We start from the raw sequence: 18,617 nt of genomic DNA, 5'->3' as shown, positions 1-18,617 counted from the left end.
CAAATAGCATAAAATAAAAATATATAATATGGTCAAACCACACCAAAACAGAATTTTGAAGAGAAAAAAAAGAATCCAGGGGGAAAAAACAGGTCATCTTATAAAATTAAATCAATTTCAAATTCCATTCTAACTGTGATTTTTATTCTAAAGCCTCTCAGAAATTTTTCGTTAAAAGTAGTTCAATCTTGCCATGGATGTTTCTTTTATGAAACGATGCTATTTAGGGGTGAATAAAAATTTTCAATTTGCCTTCTAAAGGGATGACACTTTGCATATATTGATTTGGATGTGGTGATGTTTTCCTTGACATGGTTCAATAGCCAATATGATTAATTAGGGAAATGGACATTCGATCTTCATAAAGTATTCCCTAAGTCTTTTGGATCCCTAAGGAGCAGTGCTTCCAAGAATACAGATTCCAAGATGATTCCATTTTGCGGCTAATATTAGTGAAATCGTCTGACTGTCATCTAGAATCTGGCCTAACAGGAAGACAGGGATCTCTAGAGTACTGTGGGCAGGTGAAGGTCTTTCCTCAGATAACTTGTCTCAGATCGAATTTTGTGGCTACACTAATACTCCCAGAGCTCTGTCCTTGCCAGGAGGGCCAGAGGAAGTCAGATTTCAGCACCCTACACCTATCATGCTTCACATCCCTGCTTGTTAGAGAAGCCAGCGGTCCCTCCCCAGACTCCCTGTTACTGCAGTGTGTCCAGACACCAGCCAGCATTGGAGGGCAGGCTGCTGATCCTGAGAGAAAAGACCAGTGCAGGGAAGGGTAAAAGCTGAATGTCTCCAAAGGAGCAGTGGAGCCGGGCTTTGTGTTTCTGGGGCTGAGTTTCAGACTTTTATCCTGCCTGAACATTTCCACTATTTTCCCTCACAAGCGTCTCTGTCTTGAAGCAAAGGACCGAAGCAAAATGCCTAATGAAGCGAACGTGGGGGGGGGGGGGGTGCAAACTACCCAAGAAGAAGGACTTGGAAGGGGAGAAGAGGGAAGGGTCAGGTTACAGGTTCAGACATTCTCACAAGACCATTTGAAAATATGAACTTGAGACACAAATTCTGGGACCCATGGATGTCCCAAGAGGCTTCCTTCAGGCCCCTAGGAGTGGGGCATGCATCGCAGAAGCGTGCCTGCTGCTCATTTTCAGCAGTTTAAACTTAGTTCAAGCCCTCAAATGAAGGTTGGTCGGGAAAGGTCGTGGGTGGGCTTACTCAAGCTCTGGGTAACCAGGGACTGACCCGGTTCTTTCCTGACTTCCTTTGCACAGGGTCCTTCAGGACCCTGTGCCCTCCTCCGGTTAGGTTTCTGCTGCCATCCAGCTGCGCGCTGGAGGCATACACTGCCACGGCCGGCCACCGGCCAGCTATAACTGGCAGGTGCGCGCGAAGTTAGCTGAGACCCGCCCAGGTCCAGCTGGCGGCGGCGTCTGAGCTCACTTGGCGCCGACTGAGCCCCCACCCCAACCCCAGACCAAGGGGTTCGTCCTCTGCCCTCCTCCCCTGAATGACGAATGCTGGGCGCCAAGGCAAGGCCGGAGGCTCTGAGCGTTTTCCAAATCTCTCATTTCCCCCTGCCTCGAGTGAGCTGTTGGCGCTGCTCCAGAAGCCTCCGGGGCTCTCAGCTCCAACCCCTAAAATAAACGCACGATGCCAGAAAGCGGGGGAGGGGAGAGCAGCAACGAACCGGGACAATGAGAATACTAGGAGAAAGACCCCCTTCTTTTCTGTAAAAAGGTAATAAGGGAAGCGACACAGTGTGAACTTACTCGGAAATGCAAACCAAGCTTCACTCTCTCCCCGAGCGCATACAAACGACCGAAAGACAAATCAGCCAACAAGCTCGGTGGCTTCCAAGAAAGGGTCTCATGAATGAGAATAGGTTGCTAGGCTTCCCTCCTCCCTCCGGACAATCGCTTCCCACAAGACTTCCACCGCCCAAAGAAAACATGCCGGGCCTGGCAACTACAAAGCGGGGGTGGGGGTGGGGGGATCCTCGCCGAGCCCACGAGGCCGCCCGCGGCCGCTCCCGCCTTCAGGACCCTGGAGAGCGGCCGCCGCGCCCTTGGGACTCCCTCCCTTCCCGCCCACTAGCCTGGTCCCCTCCCGCGCCTCGCCACCCAGTCACTTTTATTCGCGGCGTCTCGCCTCCATCTTCACTTTTCTTGGCAACCACCACTCTTGTTTTTCACAAACAGATTAAACTGTCTTTTTGTTTTGCTTGAGCGGGCTGTTTGGATTGGCTGAGTTAGGTTCTGGACCGTAACTTCACTCAATGTTAGTGGACCAAGAAGCTCTAAGAGCTCAAAAATGAGAGTCTGACTAGGCAGGTGACCTTAAAAAACCACTGACTTCAATCCCTTTACTTCACAAGTGAAGTAGAAAAATTCAAAGAATAAAGAGACTTTCCCAAGGTTAGCCGTGGTGTTAGTTGCAAGGCTGAGTCTAGAACCCTCGGCTTCTGACTTCTAAATGAATGCTTCCCTCTACTTTCAAAGAAAATAATAACAATAATTTTACCTTCACACTGGCCTTGTAGATATCCTAAGCAAGAAGTGGAAGGTGGAAAGGCCTGCGTTCCTGAGAATAAGATGGATACATAGGGTGCAGAAAGGGGCCCTGCATACTGTGCCCTCATGAGCCCCCAAAACAGTCCTGGTATCCCACCCACTCTCACCAGCATGACCAAAGTCAAATGAGCCAGCCCCGTCTTCCACTCGGCCAGGGTCTGGGATCCCTCAGTCTTCTGCCACTATCCAATTCTCCCCAGACACTTCTCTAGACACTTGGTTAGTAGTAACCAAGTCCAACTTCTGTGCCTCCAGCAGGAAGAGCTCCAGGCACCTTGGGAGGTGGGAAAGGTGAGAGGGAAAGAGAGGAGAGCAAGAGTTGCGAAAGTGAACTGGGAGTGGGGCGCCTGGGTGGCTCAGTCAGTTAAGCGTCCGACTTTGGCTCAAGTCATGATCTCACCGTTGGTGAGTTTGAGCCCCACGTCGGGCTCTGTGCCCACAGCTCAGAGCCTGGAGCCTGCTTCGGATTCTGTCTTGCGCTCTCTGCCCCTCCCCGGCTCATGTTCTGTCTCAAAAATAAATAAAACATTAAAAAAAATTTTTAAGTGAACTAGGAGAATTGCATTCGTAGGAGACTCTAAAGAACCAAGAGATATGAACACAGAGGCATCTCATACTTAAGGTGCACACGAAACTCCTAGGAATGTTAACATTCAGATTCTGATGCAATATTCAGGACAGGGTCCCAGATTCTGTATTTCCAACAAGCTCCAGGTTGTTATTGAAGCTGGTCCAAGAACGACAATGGGGAGCCAAGATAGAAAGGGCAAGGGGAGAGGAAGAAGAAAGGGGGGTAAGGAGAGAAAAGGGAAGGACAATCTAACCAAAGGCCTTTCCTTTTGCTCTCACCGACCTTCTCTTGCACCCCAATGTACAGCCTCTAAATGCTGTAGAAATGGCACTAAAAGCACATTTTCAGTCCGTAGCTGGACCCAACACTAATGGCGTGTTGGTTTTGTTTCTCTCCCCCTACTTTTTGCTCTTCCTGCCGCCGGCCCTGCACAGCTCTCAGACGCGCCCGCTGCCCCGAAGCTGCTCAACCTGCTTTTTAGCACGCTCTCTGGCCTCGCCCGATTCTTCTCTCACCTTCTCCAGCGACCCCCTTCTGGGGCTCCCCAGCGGCACCCGGACTTCTCCCTCCTGCTTCCCGCTTGCGCCCTGCCGGCGGCTGGGCTCTCGCGGGGGCACGGGGAGCGGCCAGGCCGCCTCTCGCTCCTGCTCCGGGCGGCTCTGGCACTGCCTAGGCCCCCAGGGGAACGCCTGCCCAAGGAAGAGGATGCCTGCGCGGGGCAGAGCTCGCCCATGCCCGTGAGTACCATTGTCTCCACCCACGCCCCACCCCCGGCCTCACCGGGACGCCAGCATCCCCAGCTCCTTCCAACCCCCACCGACCCACTCCAAGCCCGGCCAGCAGGGGCTCTGGCCAGCAAGGGGCAGGGGGGCGCGGGACAGAGAGTTTGGGTGGTAAGGTCGAGAGGCCTGAGCACGTTCAAGGAAAAGGCGCCGGCGCCTCGCCTGACACCCCCTTTCCGTAGTAGACCCTCGAAGCTACTTTTCCCTGGACCATTTCCTTCCAGTGTCAATGCAAGCGGGAGGGAGCCCTCGCCCTTCCTGAGCCTGCTTCTCAAACTCTCGCTCTCAGCGCGTCGCTCAACCCCCTTCCTCCAAGCCTACCCCCGACGCGCCTCCGCCCCCACCTCGCGCTCCCACTCCCCTGCCCTCAGCGTCTGCAAGCTCTGGAGGCCGGGGAGGAAATGACGTGATGTTATTTTTGTGTCAGGTCAGCTTCCAGCTTCAGTTTAGCCCTCCGAGCTCCGGCGCAGGGCTCCGGCCTCCGCCTGCGCCTCGCTCCCGAGGGCACGCGGCGGGGTGTATAGGTACACTCGATGCTCTGTGCCCGCAGAGCTGGGCGGCAGCGTTCCCCACCACCCCCCCTTCAGGGCTCTCCCTACCCCCAGACTTCGGAGCCCCTGGGGACGGAAGGCAGCAGCCTGGGGTCTCAGCGGGAGCCGGAATCCGGAGCCAGCCAGCCCCCGCCTCCCCACCCCCACCCCGGTGGGGCGTCCGGCATCGGCGGCAGGAAGAGGGCGTGGAACCCCTTTCCAGAGAGGGACCAGCAGAGGCTGAAGCTGCACGGGGGTGGGACGAAGCTGCACGGGGGGGAAGGGGGAGGGCAGAGCTAGGAGAAGCCCGGGGAAAGAGACAAGGTAGGGGGCTGCCCTCCAGAGGCGGGGGAGTCCACGGCGTGAGCACCCCCTCCGCTCGGGGCGCACCCCGCGCACACTCACACTCGCACCTCCCTCCGCCCTCCTTCATTCACAAGGTCTGAGCAAGCATTCCGGCACAGCGGAGTCTCGCTCGGCCCCCGCGCGCCGAAGCGGAGGGAGCGCAGAGGGGGGGGTTTGCAGACGACCTCCGCGCTCGCCCGGCTCCGCGCCCACACCCTCGATTCTGCCTAATCCCGGGCCGGAGGAGGGGGCTACAGTCCCGCCGCGGATTGGGTCCGGCTTGGAGCCTGGGGCGACCCCCGGACCCCCGCCGCAGTGGAGCGCGCCGCCGCCAGAGGGAGGCGAGACCGGGATAGCCCGGCCCGGGAGGAGGGAGTGAGGGGGCGGGGAGGAGGCAGAGCGCAGGGAGCTTGAGGGAGGGAGAAGGCGGCGAGAGGAAAGACCGAGCCGGAGGAAGAGGAAAACCGGGGAGAGCGACCGCGGGCGTAGTAAAGCCACCAGTTGGTATTGTGATAAGAAATAAGGCACACGCGGGACGCATGCGCACGGCCGACGGAGGCGAGCTGGCCGGAGCTTCCCCTCCGGCTGGCCGCGCGGACGGTGGAAGCGTGAGTACCCCGCATCCCCAGCCCCCCTGCCCCCTCTCGGACTCACCCTAAGGCCTCGGGGTGGGAAGTGGCCGGGGCGGAGCGGGGCGCGCACGCAGGGCCCGGAGTCCTCGTTGTCGCCGCGGTGGCGGGAGCGGAGCGGTCGCCTCATCCGCAGGTCCAGCCGCGTAGGTTGGTCAGTGCGTACCGTGGGGGTGTATGGGCTGAGGGTGTGCCTGGGTCCCCAGGGGGGCGTCCAGCCCCCAGGATCAGTTTCTGCCGGGTGCACCCGGCCGTCCGCACGACTCAACCTCTGTGGCCTGAGGTCAGTGAGTGGGTAGAGGACGCGGGAGGGTGGCCTTTTTAGCCTGAAATGCGTACTGAGCCCCGAAGTAGCTGTGGGGAACTCCAGGCGGTGGAAACGTCGGCGTTCTCACCGGTAGGGAGAAGGGCGAGGAAGCGGCCGGGCGCTGGAGGCGGGCAGCTGGAGCGCAGGTGGGAAGGAAGAGGAGACACTCCCCGACTCGCAGAGCCTCCCTTTAGGAAAAGCGCAACTCAGGCGGGGGACCCGGCAGGTGGGCGCGGGAAGCCGGACCCTGGAGGGTCTGCGCTTAAGCTCTTGAAAACAGAATGGACTGAACTGTGCCCCCAGCCTTGGCCACGGCGGTTAAGGTGCGGGCACCGCGGGTGTTTTTCTGGAGCAAACCCTGGCGGTTGGGTCTTCCGCACTCTCGGAGCTGCGCTCGGTAAGTTGGAGCGAGTCGGGGCGCCCCGGCTGCGGGGACTGCAAGGGGGCGTGCGCGCGCCGGGGACCAAGGAGGGGCCTCGCGCCGGCAGGAGGGCACCGGGAGACGTGGGGCGGGGTGGGGGTGGGGGTGGTCTGTGTGCTTGGCGACTCCCCTCCCCCAGCTGTGGGGAGTGGGCGGGGTGGGGCCTCGGAGGGGGATGCGAGCCGCGAGCGGGTGGGCGTTTTCGGGCGGGGTCTGCGTGCGCGGCGTCCGGGCAGTGGGCGGGAAACGATGCGCCCCGGGGGGTTTGTGCTCGGCGACCCGCCCACCCCGCGTGGGGGGTGAGTGGGCGGGGAAGGGCCCCGGTGGAGGCGGCGCTCGGAGCCGGGAGTGGGTTTGCCGGACTCGCCAGTTTCAGAGGAAGATCCCGGCGGGCGGCCAGGCCCTGCGCGCGACCCGAGCAGCGGGCGGGACGCGGCGGTGGATGGTGCTCGAAGCCAGAGCGGGGGCGCGGGCTGGGAACCCGGCGTGCAGCTGCTGCTGCAGCTGCTGCGCCCGCGGCCGCCAGGTTAGAGGAGTGAACGTGAATGGTTTCCGTCCCGGAGAAGGAGCGCGCTCGAGGGGAACTCTCGCCTGCCTTCCTTTGCTTCTCCGAATCCGGCGGAGGCCCGTCGCGCCTTTGGACCCGGTTGTCCCAACCAGGCGGACTGGCTGGAGTTGGCTGGGCGTCCCAACCGCGCCCGGCGCCTTGTGTGCGGGCTGGACTCCTCTCGTCCACAGCCTGGCAGAAGCAGTCACCCGCCCTGTTGGCTCCGTATTGCCCCTGGAGTATGGGGAGAGCCTGAGTTCCTGCACCAGTCTCCATTCACCCCACTTGGGTCTGTCCCCCTCCTGCGGGGCCCAGGGCCCTTGCGTGGCTTGGCTTTAGTTTACTTCTAGTGGTTCCAGATTATGGAATTGACTAAACAAGGGTCCTGAGTTCAAGAAATGAACTGACTTCCTCCCCAGACTTGGCAAGGACATTTGTAATGACATGACTCTCTGGAAATTCTTGGTTTTGCTCCTAACCTAATTTTTGTTCATAACCTCTGCTGTGCCTCATCCTATCTTCTCAGTAGGTGGCATCTTTTGTATCTCGTATCAGTAATGTGTATGAGAGGCCCTGTCCTGTTGCCGGGTAGGTCAGACTCCTGAGCTCTGAAACTCAAATTCAAATCCCAGCCTCGGTGTGTGACCTCAGGCAAGTTACTTAACGTTTAGTGCCTTTGTTTTATGTCTGCAGTATGAGGATAAGAAAAAAGCTCTACCTGATAGGGCAGCTGCCGACATTCTGTAAATTAATACATTAGAGCTCTGCCACATGCCAAACAAAAACTGTTATTACTGTTACTGTATTTATGCTAAATTGGCTAAGTCGCCTTCAAAACAGTATAGAAAAAGATCAGGAACAAAATGCTTTTTTTTGGTATGCTATAATAAAGTAGAAGATATCCATCACCAAAATTAGAAAAACTAAATATTTTCTATGTTGATATGTAAATGTTAGATACAATGCATTTCTACATCATCTCGACTCTATGTCAAATAATTATGAAATATTTGCATACACATTTCAAACAGCATTTTAAGAAAATTATCTCTAACCTTCAAAATACTTCACTTTGTGAAACAGGTAGGTATAAAAAATACACGTTAGGTCATAGTATATACAGAAAATCCAATATCTGCCTTAAAATATTGCACCAGGTCAATTATATATAAGAGCATCTGGAAACTTACCTTGGGAGCTAGAAATGCTGACTCCTCTAAGATGAGATTATAAACATTTTAGCCAAAAAGAATATAGAAAGATAGGGGCATCTGGCTGGTTCAGTCCCTAGAGCATGCAACTCTTGATCTCTGGGTTGTGAGTTTGAGCCCCAGATTGGTCACAGAGATCACTTTAAGAGGAAAGAAAGAAAAATACCTAGAATGATAAAAGTCAGATTCCTTCACTTTACAGCTGAGGAAACATTCAGAGAGGGTAGAGTTCCTTACTGAAGATCTCCAGTTAAATAGGGCCCCAAATATGATTAGAATTAGGTCTCCTGACCCTCTCCTTAGGGCTCCTACATAACCAGGCTGATGTTTTCCTTTTTGCTACAGATTTATGAACCTTTAACAAATAGGAAACTAGAGGCCATGTGTTATATACAACACAAGAAAGACCGGGAAGTAATTTGGCTATTCGTGTCCCACAGCTTGATTAGGGTCTCTCACAGTGGAAGGTAGACCCTCATAACTTACCTAAGGTAGACTGAGATCACAGATCAAGCTAGAGGGAGAGCCAGCATTGGAATTCAGGGTCCCACTGAAGTCTGCATTTGGTTGTATGTTCTATTAATCCCTTGGAGCAGTTTTACCTTAGAAATCACTTTTGAGCTTTTTGTAAATTCTTAAAATCTCCCTCCTGCTGACTTAAGAGAGCTTTTTAGGAAAGGCCTTCAAAATTACATAGCAAGGAGATTTTATTGTTCCAGACTTTGTGGACAAGCAAGAATGAAAGAGAAAAAAGCTTTCTGATTTTAATGCAGTCACTTTTAAATGACTTCCATTCCAGGCACCTGAATATCAATCCCAAAATCCTACAGTTCTTTCATTTCTGCATGTGGCAGTCTAATGACTAATGACATTCACCTTCCATGGACAGATGCGGCTGGTAGCCTCAAGGTCCAGCCCTCACAGAACAGTTTAGGAATTCTATGGCAGAACCTTTCAAGGAAGCATCTGGCCTTGCAGAGTCATTTAAGATTATAAGAACGATGTGTCTTCCGAAGAAGGCCCTTCTAGGAACTGTGCTTGCATCCTTGAAGAGGGAGACCATGGTTCTTTCCAGTGGGCGAACTGGATATTTTACCCTTGACTTTGCACCTCTGTACACCTACCCTACCTTGTATTCTTAGACAGAAATACAGGGCATTAAGTAGGGAGTGACCTTGTAGCAGTCTCCCAAGCCAGTTCAGCAGAACTGAGTTTTGAAATCACCTGTGTTAAGTCAAGTCCCGATCTGATTATAATGTGAATCACTATCCAATTGGGAATATTTCAAGTTGGTTTTTGGTGCACCACCAGGTGACTCACAATGTGACCTTCTTCTGTTCAACTACGTATGGTGTCAGTCAGCAACTAACAGGGTTCACTCTGAGTCAGAGCTTAGCCTTTAGTATAATAAGTGTGAGTCATTGACTACCCGGTGCTATCGAGATGGTCCCTGAATTTTACCTTGAGCAGCTCGAGAGTTTAGACAACCCTGCATGGGTGAGTCAGTTCGTAGTACAATTGAATAAGCTTTTGCAGCAGCCATTCACACGAGCGTGTGATATGAGTGAAAGCATGAGGTGATAGTATATGTTATGGAGTCATAGAAGAAATCACCCTGATTCTAATCCGGCTGATTAGATTCTAGCTATTTGCATGGGGAATCATTTGTGAAATAGGCATCATCAGCCCTATTGCCCAGCAGTGATGTTTTACTTCGATTATTTCACTGATTTTTTTTTTAAAGCCAGTTAACTGTTCTGGTTCGGAAGTGCTCAATTTCTACTAATTATTTAACTCTACGCTAAACTGTAGAACCCTTTTGGAATACAGTTAGCATTTGGATTTTAGACAATGGCATCTCATGCGGTTACTTAGCAGTTTGACTCCCCGAGGTCCTGGGTTACAACCCAGCAGTGGGTTGTTAGTCGCCCAGCAGTGAAGTAGAGGAGTATCCTTTGTTGTCTGGTTTATCTCCGTTAGGTGCCCATCGCCTCTAACGCTACCTGAGCAGTATCTGCTCAAGAGCTAGAACACAGGTTTGTGGTGCAGTTCTGAGGCTGGCAACACGTAGCACTTGTCACCCTTCTAGGGCTGGCTGGCTAGATCAACATAAACTGACAGAGCTGTTGCATTTGTGGCAAGACAGCGGAAAGCATGAGGCAATGTATGCCTTACCCACCTTTGCAAATGAATTTTACATCTCAGGGTGGAGTAAGAATGAGACTTAAGGTACCAGGAGATTTCTTAATTTCTTGGTAATCAGTGATAAGTTACTGCCTTTGGAACCGAGCTTAGACTACTGCTTAAAAGTACACGTTTGTTTTTCTGTTATCTTCTGACGGCTCCAAGAAAATCCCAAAAGTGTGGACTTTATACCATATACAGTAAAACCTTGGCTTGCGAGCATGATTCATTCCGGAAACATGCTTGTAATCCAAAGCACTTGTGTATCAAAGACGATTTCTCCATAAGAAATAATGGAAACTCACATGATTCATTTCACAACCCCAAAATAATCCCATAAAAATGATTACAGGGGCGCCTGGGTGGCTCAGTCAGTTAAGCACCCCACTTCGCCTCAGGTCATGATCTCGCAGTTCATGAGTTTGAGTCGGATTCTGTGTCTCCCTCTGTCTGCCCTTGCCCCGCATGCTCACGCGCTCTCTCACTCTCTAAGATTAAATATTAAAATTTTTAAAAAAAATGATTACAATATCATAATATAATACAGATAAAGAAAATACAAAATATAAAGAAGAGCAAATTAACCTGCACTTACCTTCGAAAACCTTTGTGACTGATATGAGGGAGACAAGAGAGAGGATCGTTACCGTGTAGGACAACTTCCACTATCATAATGGAATCACTGCTATCTATTGGCTCAATGGAATCTTTTTTGTTTTATGCAATTTTAACAAGGAACCTGTCCAGTGACACTTGCTTTTGCCTCCTTTTGAGGATTTTGTGGAATTGTGGCATTGCATTGATAATCACGCACAATCCTGCAGTGAGAGAGGGAGGGAGAGAAGAACCATTGGTTCACTTGTGATCACGTGGCATTCAGCATCACATACTACTCGTGTTGCAAGACGTCTCTCGTTTATCGACTTAAAATGTATTAGAAATGTTTGCTCGTCTTGCAGAACACTCGCAGAACAGGTTACTCCCAATCCAAGATTTTAACTGGACCTTTATTATATTTCTACAGATATCCATTCCTAGCAATAACCCAGATACTAATTCATATGTCTTCTCCTATATAGGAGTGTATAGATGCTTCTGGGTATTTAATGGGAACGGTACAAAAAGAGTTCTGACTTACTGTAATTCCTGGCAGATGCAGGTCATTAGGACGCTATTGAGTTAGACTGTTTATAACACTGAAACAAAGTTTCTACAGAAGTTTGTTAAATTTCAGTGAGGAGCTAAACATACTTTTGTGACATTTGTTATTGCTTTTACCTTTGTTTATTTGAGTCATAAGTTACAGTAAAGTGTGCACATCTTAAATGTACAACTTAATAAACCTTATGTGAGTATACCGCCATGTAACTATCTAGACCAGCCTTTCTCCACCTTAGCATCACTGACATATTGGATTGACTACCTCCCTGTTTGGGAGACTGTCCTGTGCATTGTAGGGTGTTGAGCAGTATCCCTGCCCTCTACCCCTAGATGCCAATAGCACCCTTCCCTACATGGGACAATGACAAATGTCTCCAGACATTGCTAAATGTTTTCTGGGGGCAAGATCTCTCCCCACTGCTTTAGGTCAAGGTACAGGATAATTTTAGCTATCCATAAGGCCCCCCTCTTGCTTCCTCCCAGTCTTTACTCCCACAGGTAACCAACGGCTCTTTTAAGTTCTCAAACCATATACAGTTGACCCGTGAACAATGGGTTTGAACTGCTTAGGTCAACTTGCACATGGATTTTTTTTTTTTTTTTTTGGATACAGGATAGTACTCTAAAAGTATTTTCTCTTATGGTTTTCTTTCTTTTTTTTTTTTTTTAATTTTTTTCTTACACTTATTTATTCTTTAGAGACAGAGACAGAGCACTGGTTGGGGAGGGATAGAGAGAGAGGGAGACAGAATCAGAAGCAAGCTCCAGGCTCTGAGCCGTCAGCACAGCCCGATGCGGGGCTCGAACTCACAAACCGTGAGATCGTGACCTGAGCCAAAGTCAGACGCTTAACCGACTGAGCCACCCAGGCGCCCCTCTTATGATTTTCTTAGTAATGTTTTCTTTTCTCTAGCTTACTCTATTGTAAGAATACAGTATATAGTGTGTATAACATACAAAATATGTGTTAATAGACTGTTTATGCTGTTGGTGAGGCAGCCAGTCAACAGGAGGCTGTGAAGTTTGGGGGAGAGTCAAAAATTATAGGCAGATTTTCAACCGTATGGGGACGGTCAGTACCCCAACCCGCATGTTGTTTAAGGGTCAGCTGTATTAGCTGAGCCTTTTTTTTTTTTTTTTGAACTTCATTTGGAATTACATAGTACGTAATCTTTGCATCTGGTTCTTTAACTCAGCATTTTTTTTTTTTTGAGATTCACTCGTTGTTGCATATTGTGACTCGTGATTTTTCAATGCTCCCCAGTGTTCCTTTGTGTTAACACAACACAGTTCGTTTAACCGTTTCACTTTTGAAGGACATTTGAGTTGTTTTCTAGTGTGGGGCTATTGAGAATAATGCTAATATTAATATTCTTATTCATGTCTTTTGACAAACATAAGCCCTATTTCCATTGGATGCCCAGGAGTGAGACTGCCAGATAATGGATCCAGTATATGTTTAGATACTAGATACTATCAGTTTTTCAAACTGTTTTACACCCCAAGCCAATTTACACCCCATCCTCACCAGCACTTAGTGTTGTCCACCCCTGTAACTTGGTCATCCTGGTGGCAGTGTAGTGGTAATTCCCTGTGGTTTTAGTTCATATTCCCCTGATTACTAATGATGTTGACCATCTTTTTGTTGGCCATTCATATGTCATCTATTGTAAACTGCCTCTACAAGCCTTTGACCTGTTCTTCCATTGTGTTGTCTGTCTTCTTTTTGATCCATTAGAGTTCTTTATACATTCTGGGGCACCTGGGTGGCTTAGTCGGTTAAGCATCTGACTCTTGATCTCAGGGTCTTGACCTCAGGGTCGTGAGTTCAAGCCCTGTGTTGGGCTCCACCCTGGCCGTGAAAACTGCTTTTAAAAAAAAGAGAGAGATCTTTATATATTCTGGATATAAGTCAAAAATGTCCGTGTGTCTACATGTATGTCACATCCCAGGCTGTGCCTTGCCTTTACGATCTCCCACCATTATCTGTTGTCTTCTATAGTTTTTGTTGTAAGGTCCTGCTTCTCCGAAGGTAACATGACTTTTTCCTCTGGCTGACTTACAGTTTTTCTCTTTGGTTTTGGCTTGCCACAGCTAGAATAAAGGTGGTGTGGTTTTATATTTATCCTGCATTCAACTCCCTCGTTTTCTTATATCTGTAGATTGATGTCTTTCATCAATTTTGGAAAATTTTCACTCAACATCTTTCAGATTTTGCTTCTTACCTGTTTCCTTCTCTCCTGCTTCTGGGACTCAAACCATACATGTTAGATTTTCCCTTTCTTCCCTTGTGTTTCTTATTTGATGCTCTATTGCATCCATTTTCCTTCCTTCTTTCTTTTCTTTTTTCTTTTGGTCTGTCTTTCTCTCCTTCAATTTGAATATTTTCTTTTGACCTTGTTTGAGTTTACTGAGCCTGTCTTCTGCTGTGCCCAGTCTTTTGTCAAACCATTTGGGAGTTGTTAATTTCAGAAAGTGTTTTGTTCTCAAAGCAGTATGTCCAATTGATTCTTTTCAATACACTTAAATTCTCCAGTGAAATCCCCCATCAGTTCTGTCCATCTGATTCTTGGCTACTCAATCCCATATTGATAGTGTTTGTGAGCCTGTATCTGTTATTTGCTTCTTCTGTCACATTTTTCTGTCTCTTCACATTCCCCCTAGTTTTTATTGTAGATGCACATTGCATATTAAGAGACTGTGTAGGTTGAGTCCTAGCATCCACCAGCCAGGAATCTCCCTTGGAGGGATTTCCTCTGGGAGGATGAGGGGCTTCACCACTTGACTACTAACAGGTATTGAGATAAGTTGGGGACAGATGCAATTTCAATAAGACGTAGGTAACCTCTGGCTTTCCCCCATTTCTCGGGTATTTCCTCCTGGGCTCCAGAGTCAGAGCCTAGTGGGTTTCCATGTCCTGGGTCTTGAAAGACTGAGACATCCATTGCCCCCTCCAGAGGTTTTGAGCTGGCTTTCTGCCCCCACCTTCCCCGGCTGACTTGCACATTGGGTAGATGTCTTGAGAAGGCCAGCCGTGTGTTTGAGGAGACCTTGTTACAGACGGACACTGGGTCTTCCACTTGACCTTACGGTGTCCCATTATAGTCTCATCCTACGCCTCCAGGGGGCAAGTGCCCTCAGGGGGGAAAAACACCAGGTGACAGACTGCTCACTTTTCCAAGAGCTCTCCCTCTCAGAAACCTTAGCTCATTCAATCTTTTTGCTTCCACGGCTCTCTGATGTCTTTAGAAAAATGTGATTCTAGTTACTTACCTGACTTTTTCGTTGGTGCAGAGGAACAGCGGTCTGCCCTGACCTGTTGCCTTATTTCTTGAAAATGTTTTTCCCCGATTAAGTTTCTTTTCCTTTTTTCTTTTTTTCTTTTCTTTTCTTTCTTTTTCATTTCTTTCTTTTTCTTCTTTTTACTTTTGGATCACATTTGTATCTTTCTATTACATTTGTTTCCAACGTAATTCAGAAAGTGAACATTAAAAATCTTGCCATTCACAACTATAAAGTGTCCTATATGCTTCGTGAGTTTAAAAATGTTAGAAGGAAAAGAAATATGTTAGAATCCTTGCAACTCTTCATGTTTCATATTGCAATCATGTGATATAAAACGCATGAGCATTGGGATGAAAGAAAGCTGAGTTTGAATCTTGACTTTACTCACTTAGTTTTCTGAACCTCTAATTCTGAATATATATAGCATGGATAATTACACTTACTTTCTAGTAAGAAATGTACAGCAAGAAATGGAGCATTCAAGAGAGTATTCAGTAAATGGAACCTGTTATCAGTATTCCTATAATATTTATCCATCATTATTTTAGGCCCCTGAACATGGATAATTTGATTTTATTTATTTTTCTAAATGTTTGTTTTTGAGGGGCGGGGGGAGTGAAAGCGGTAGGGAAGGGCAGAGAGAGAGCGAGACCGAGGATCTGAAGTGGGCTCTGTGCTGACAGCAGAGAGCCCAATGTGGGGCTCAAACTCATGAACCATGAGATCATGACCTGAGCCGAAGTCAGCTGAACCACCAACCGACTCCTGAATAATTTGATTTTAAACACTCATATTTTGATAATATTTATATCTGGTACAGATTCTAAGATTTCTGCCATTTAAACAAGGTTCTGAACAGTTTTTTAATATAAAAGGCCTATGCTTATGTCTTAATATCTGTGAAAATATAACTAAATAAGCTTATGAATTCATATTTTGCCAAAACTTTTATCTTTTGTAGACCACAAAATAACAAATAAAATTTAGTAACAAAGAATTATAATCCAAAGTAAAATCTCTCCTTAAAATCCATATCTGACTACTTGGTGTCATATCCAGTAGGGTTTATTACAAGATGTTGCCAATAAGAAAACAATATTAAGAATACTTTAAGAAGTCTGCCAGTATTCTCTGGAAAGGACAGCTGGTTTATTTTTGCAGAGGAGAGTCTGTGTGGGGGCTAGGAGTAATTGTAACATTATCCTCATGAATGATTTAAATACAATTAATCTTCATATTAAATTTTGTTACCGAGCTGCACTTTTATTTTGACTTATGCATCTGTTTCTTTTAAAAAAGACTGTACTAGTATATGAAAACAATTAGATTCTGCCCTAAATAGAAGATGAGGGGCGCCTGGGTGGCTCAGTCAGTTGGGCGTCCGACTTCAGCTCAGGTCATGATCTCACGGTCCGTGGGTTCAAGCCCCAGGTCAGGCTCTGTGCTGACAGCTCAGAGCCTGGGTGGAGCCTGCTTCAGATCGTCTGTCTCCCTGTCTCTCTGTCCCTCCCCCATTTGCACACACATGCGTTCTCTGTCTCTCAAAAAACTAAATAAACGTGAACAGAATTCTTTTTTAATCTTTAAATAGGAGACGAAAATAGTATTCCTGGAGGCAGATGGGTGCTTCTGGGATACGCAGGGCTCCCCTGACCGGAGCAAGCAGGACGGCACCTCGGGTCTGTGTCCCTGCGGCCACAGGCCTATCTCAGTCTTTAACTTCCTTAGCGCAGTGAGAGTGGTCTGGCCTCCACGTTCCGAGGAGACTGCTCTCCTTCCAGTGTGAGGGCAGGTGTCAGTCAAGGCACAAGAACTGTAGGATCTGGTCATGCAACAAACTGGAATTTATCTAATTCCTACCAGACCGAAGGCTTTGCTAACCAAGTTGAGTCATGGGGCCCCTGGGTGGCTCAGTTGGTTGAGCGGCCAACTTTGGATCAGGTCATGATCTCACAGTTCGTGGGTTCAAGCCCCACATAGCGCTTTGCGCGTGGAGCCTGCTCTGGATTCTCTGTCTCCCTCTCTCTCTGCCCCTTCCCCACTAATGTGTGTGTGTCCGTGCACGCTCTCTTGCTCTCTCTCTCTCTCAAAAATAAACATTTTAAAAAATTATTTAAAAAGAAGATAAGTCACTTCTGGCCCTTTAGGTGACTTGTTAGACCGTGCTATTATTCTTTTGGTGAAATGAAGGACTGAGTAACAAAAACATCTGAATATCCTGACCAGAACTTGGTGAATAAATTCAGGTTAAAGGAGGGTGGATGAAAGGGTACAAAGAGGCAAAAAGGTAAAATTCTGCAAAATCTAATAAAGTGAAGATCTCACCTGGGCATGTTAAACAAACGTCATAAACGAAACAAAAGACTTTATTTCTTTTCTGTATCTTTCAGTGACATGTTCCAAATCATGAAGGTATTAAAACTATAAATACTAATTTACATAGAGCATATATTTGTTTAAAATATATGTATTCTGTCGATAAAGAAGATGTGGTATATATATACAATGGAGTATTACTCGACAATCAAAAAGAATGAAATCTTGCCATTTGCAACTACGTGCTTGGAACTGGAGGGTATTATGTTAAGCGAAATTAGTCAGAGGAAGACAAATATCATATGACTTCACTCATAGGAGGACTTTCAGAGACAAAACAGATGAACATAAGGGAAGGAAAGCTAAAATAATATAAAAACAGGGAAAGGAACAAAACATAAGAGACTCTTAAATATAGAAAACAAACGGAGTGTTGCTGGAGGGGTTGTGGGAGGGGGGATGGGCTAAATGGGTAAGGGGCATTAAGAAATCTACTCCTGAAATCATTGTGGCACTATATGCTAATTTGGATGTCAGTTAAAAAATAAATTAATTAAGAAAAAAAGTTCCACCCGTGAAAAAAATATGTATGTAAATATTATATACACATATTATACATGTATATATTATATACATATAGTGTGTGTGTGTGTGTGTGTATATTATGATGCAGTGCCTGGGTACCTCGGTTAAACGTCCGACTCCGGCTCAGGTCTTGATCTCATGGTTGGTGAGTTTGAGCCCTTCATCGGGCTCTGTGCTGACAGCTCAGAGCCTGGAGCCTGCTTTGAATTCTGTGTCTCCCTCTCTCTCTATTCCTCCCCGGCTCTCGCTCTCTCAAAAATAAAGAATTAAAAACTTTTAAAAATAATAAACATTTAAAATTTTTTTAAAAAATAAAATAACTCTATTCTGAGAATCAGGAGATGCAAATAGATTATATTTCCATAATGGAAACTGGTCTTCTCTGAGTCTTTTTATGCATCCCTTAGGATGGGGGTTTCATTTCTGGATCTCTGTATCTAACTGCCTATTTGTCTTACAAAAAGATTATCAAATTAGCTATGGTACTCTACAGATAGGCCAAAATGCATAACTATTAAATATTTTGGTTCTTTGCAATTTTCTCGGTTTTAGATGTTTGTTCAGTATATCTAGCTATTTAACACTTCATGCCAAGGGGGGATGGGAACCTAACATTCAGTAGCTATTCTGGCACACACTGTAGAAAACCAGAACCTTGAGGAACAGAGATTCTCCCCCACACACCCCAGGAACAGCAGACAAAAACATTCCGTCAGCTCAGCCCCCGGAGACTGTCCTGGGGACACTGAGGGAGTATGGGCCCAAGGGAGTACACTGGAGTTTCCATTCCAATCTGAAGCAGCCCTGCTGAGAAAAAGGACTCCAGAGGCATTTCTCCAAAAATAACCCGAATCCGTCTAGCTGTGGCCCAGGCCCAGGTGTGGTGTGAAGACCAAGGCACTGTGGGGTGGATGGATCTGAGCCTCCAGCCGAATGATCTAGACCCCAGTCTCTTCATGATCTAGACCCCAGTCTCTTCATGATCTAGACCCCAGTCTCTTTATGATCTACACCCCAGTCTCTTCATGATCTACACCCCAGTCTCTTCATGATCTAGACCCCAGTCTCTTCATGATCTAGACCCCAGTCTCTTCATGATCTAGACCCCAGTCTCTTCATGATCTAGACCCCAGTCTCTTCATGATCTACACCCCAGTCTCTTCATGA

The 18,617-nt window shown here is 47.8% G+C and overlaps 1 protein-coding gene across 2 annotated transcripts in view; it reads left to right on the top strand.

Annotated features, from left to right (window-relative positions):
- Nucleotides 1-18,617, top strand: part of RGS20 (regulator of G protein signaling 20) — an 85,229-nt gene that overhangs the window by 23,295 nt on the left and 43,317 nt on the right. Inside the window, exon 2 of one of the 2 annotated variants that reach the window (XM_049633390.1) lies at nucleotides 3,582-3,884. In XM_049633390.1, coding sequence (XP_049489347.1) covers nucleotides 3,582-3,884 — 303 coding nt within the window. Of the gene's footprint in view, nucleotides 1-3,571; nucleotides 3,885-18,617 lie in introns of both variants that reach the window. The other variant, XM_049633391.1, reaches the window with a different exon arrangement.

The sequence above is a fragment of the Panthera uncia genome, chromosome F2 (assembly GCF_023721935.1).
Source record: "Panthera uncia isolate 11264 chromosome F2, Puncia_PCG_1.0, whole genome shotgun sequence".
NCBI lineage: Eukaryota > Metazoa > Chordata > Mammalia > Carnivora > Felidae > Panthera > Panthera uncia.
This window is presented reverse-complemented; position numbering and strand designations above follow the sequence as displayed.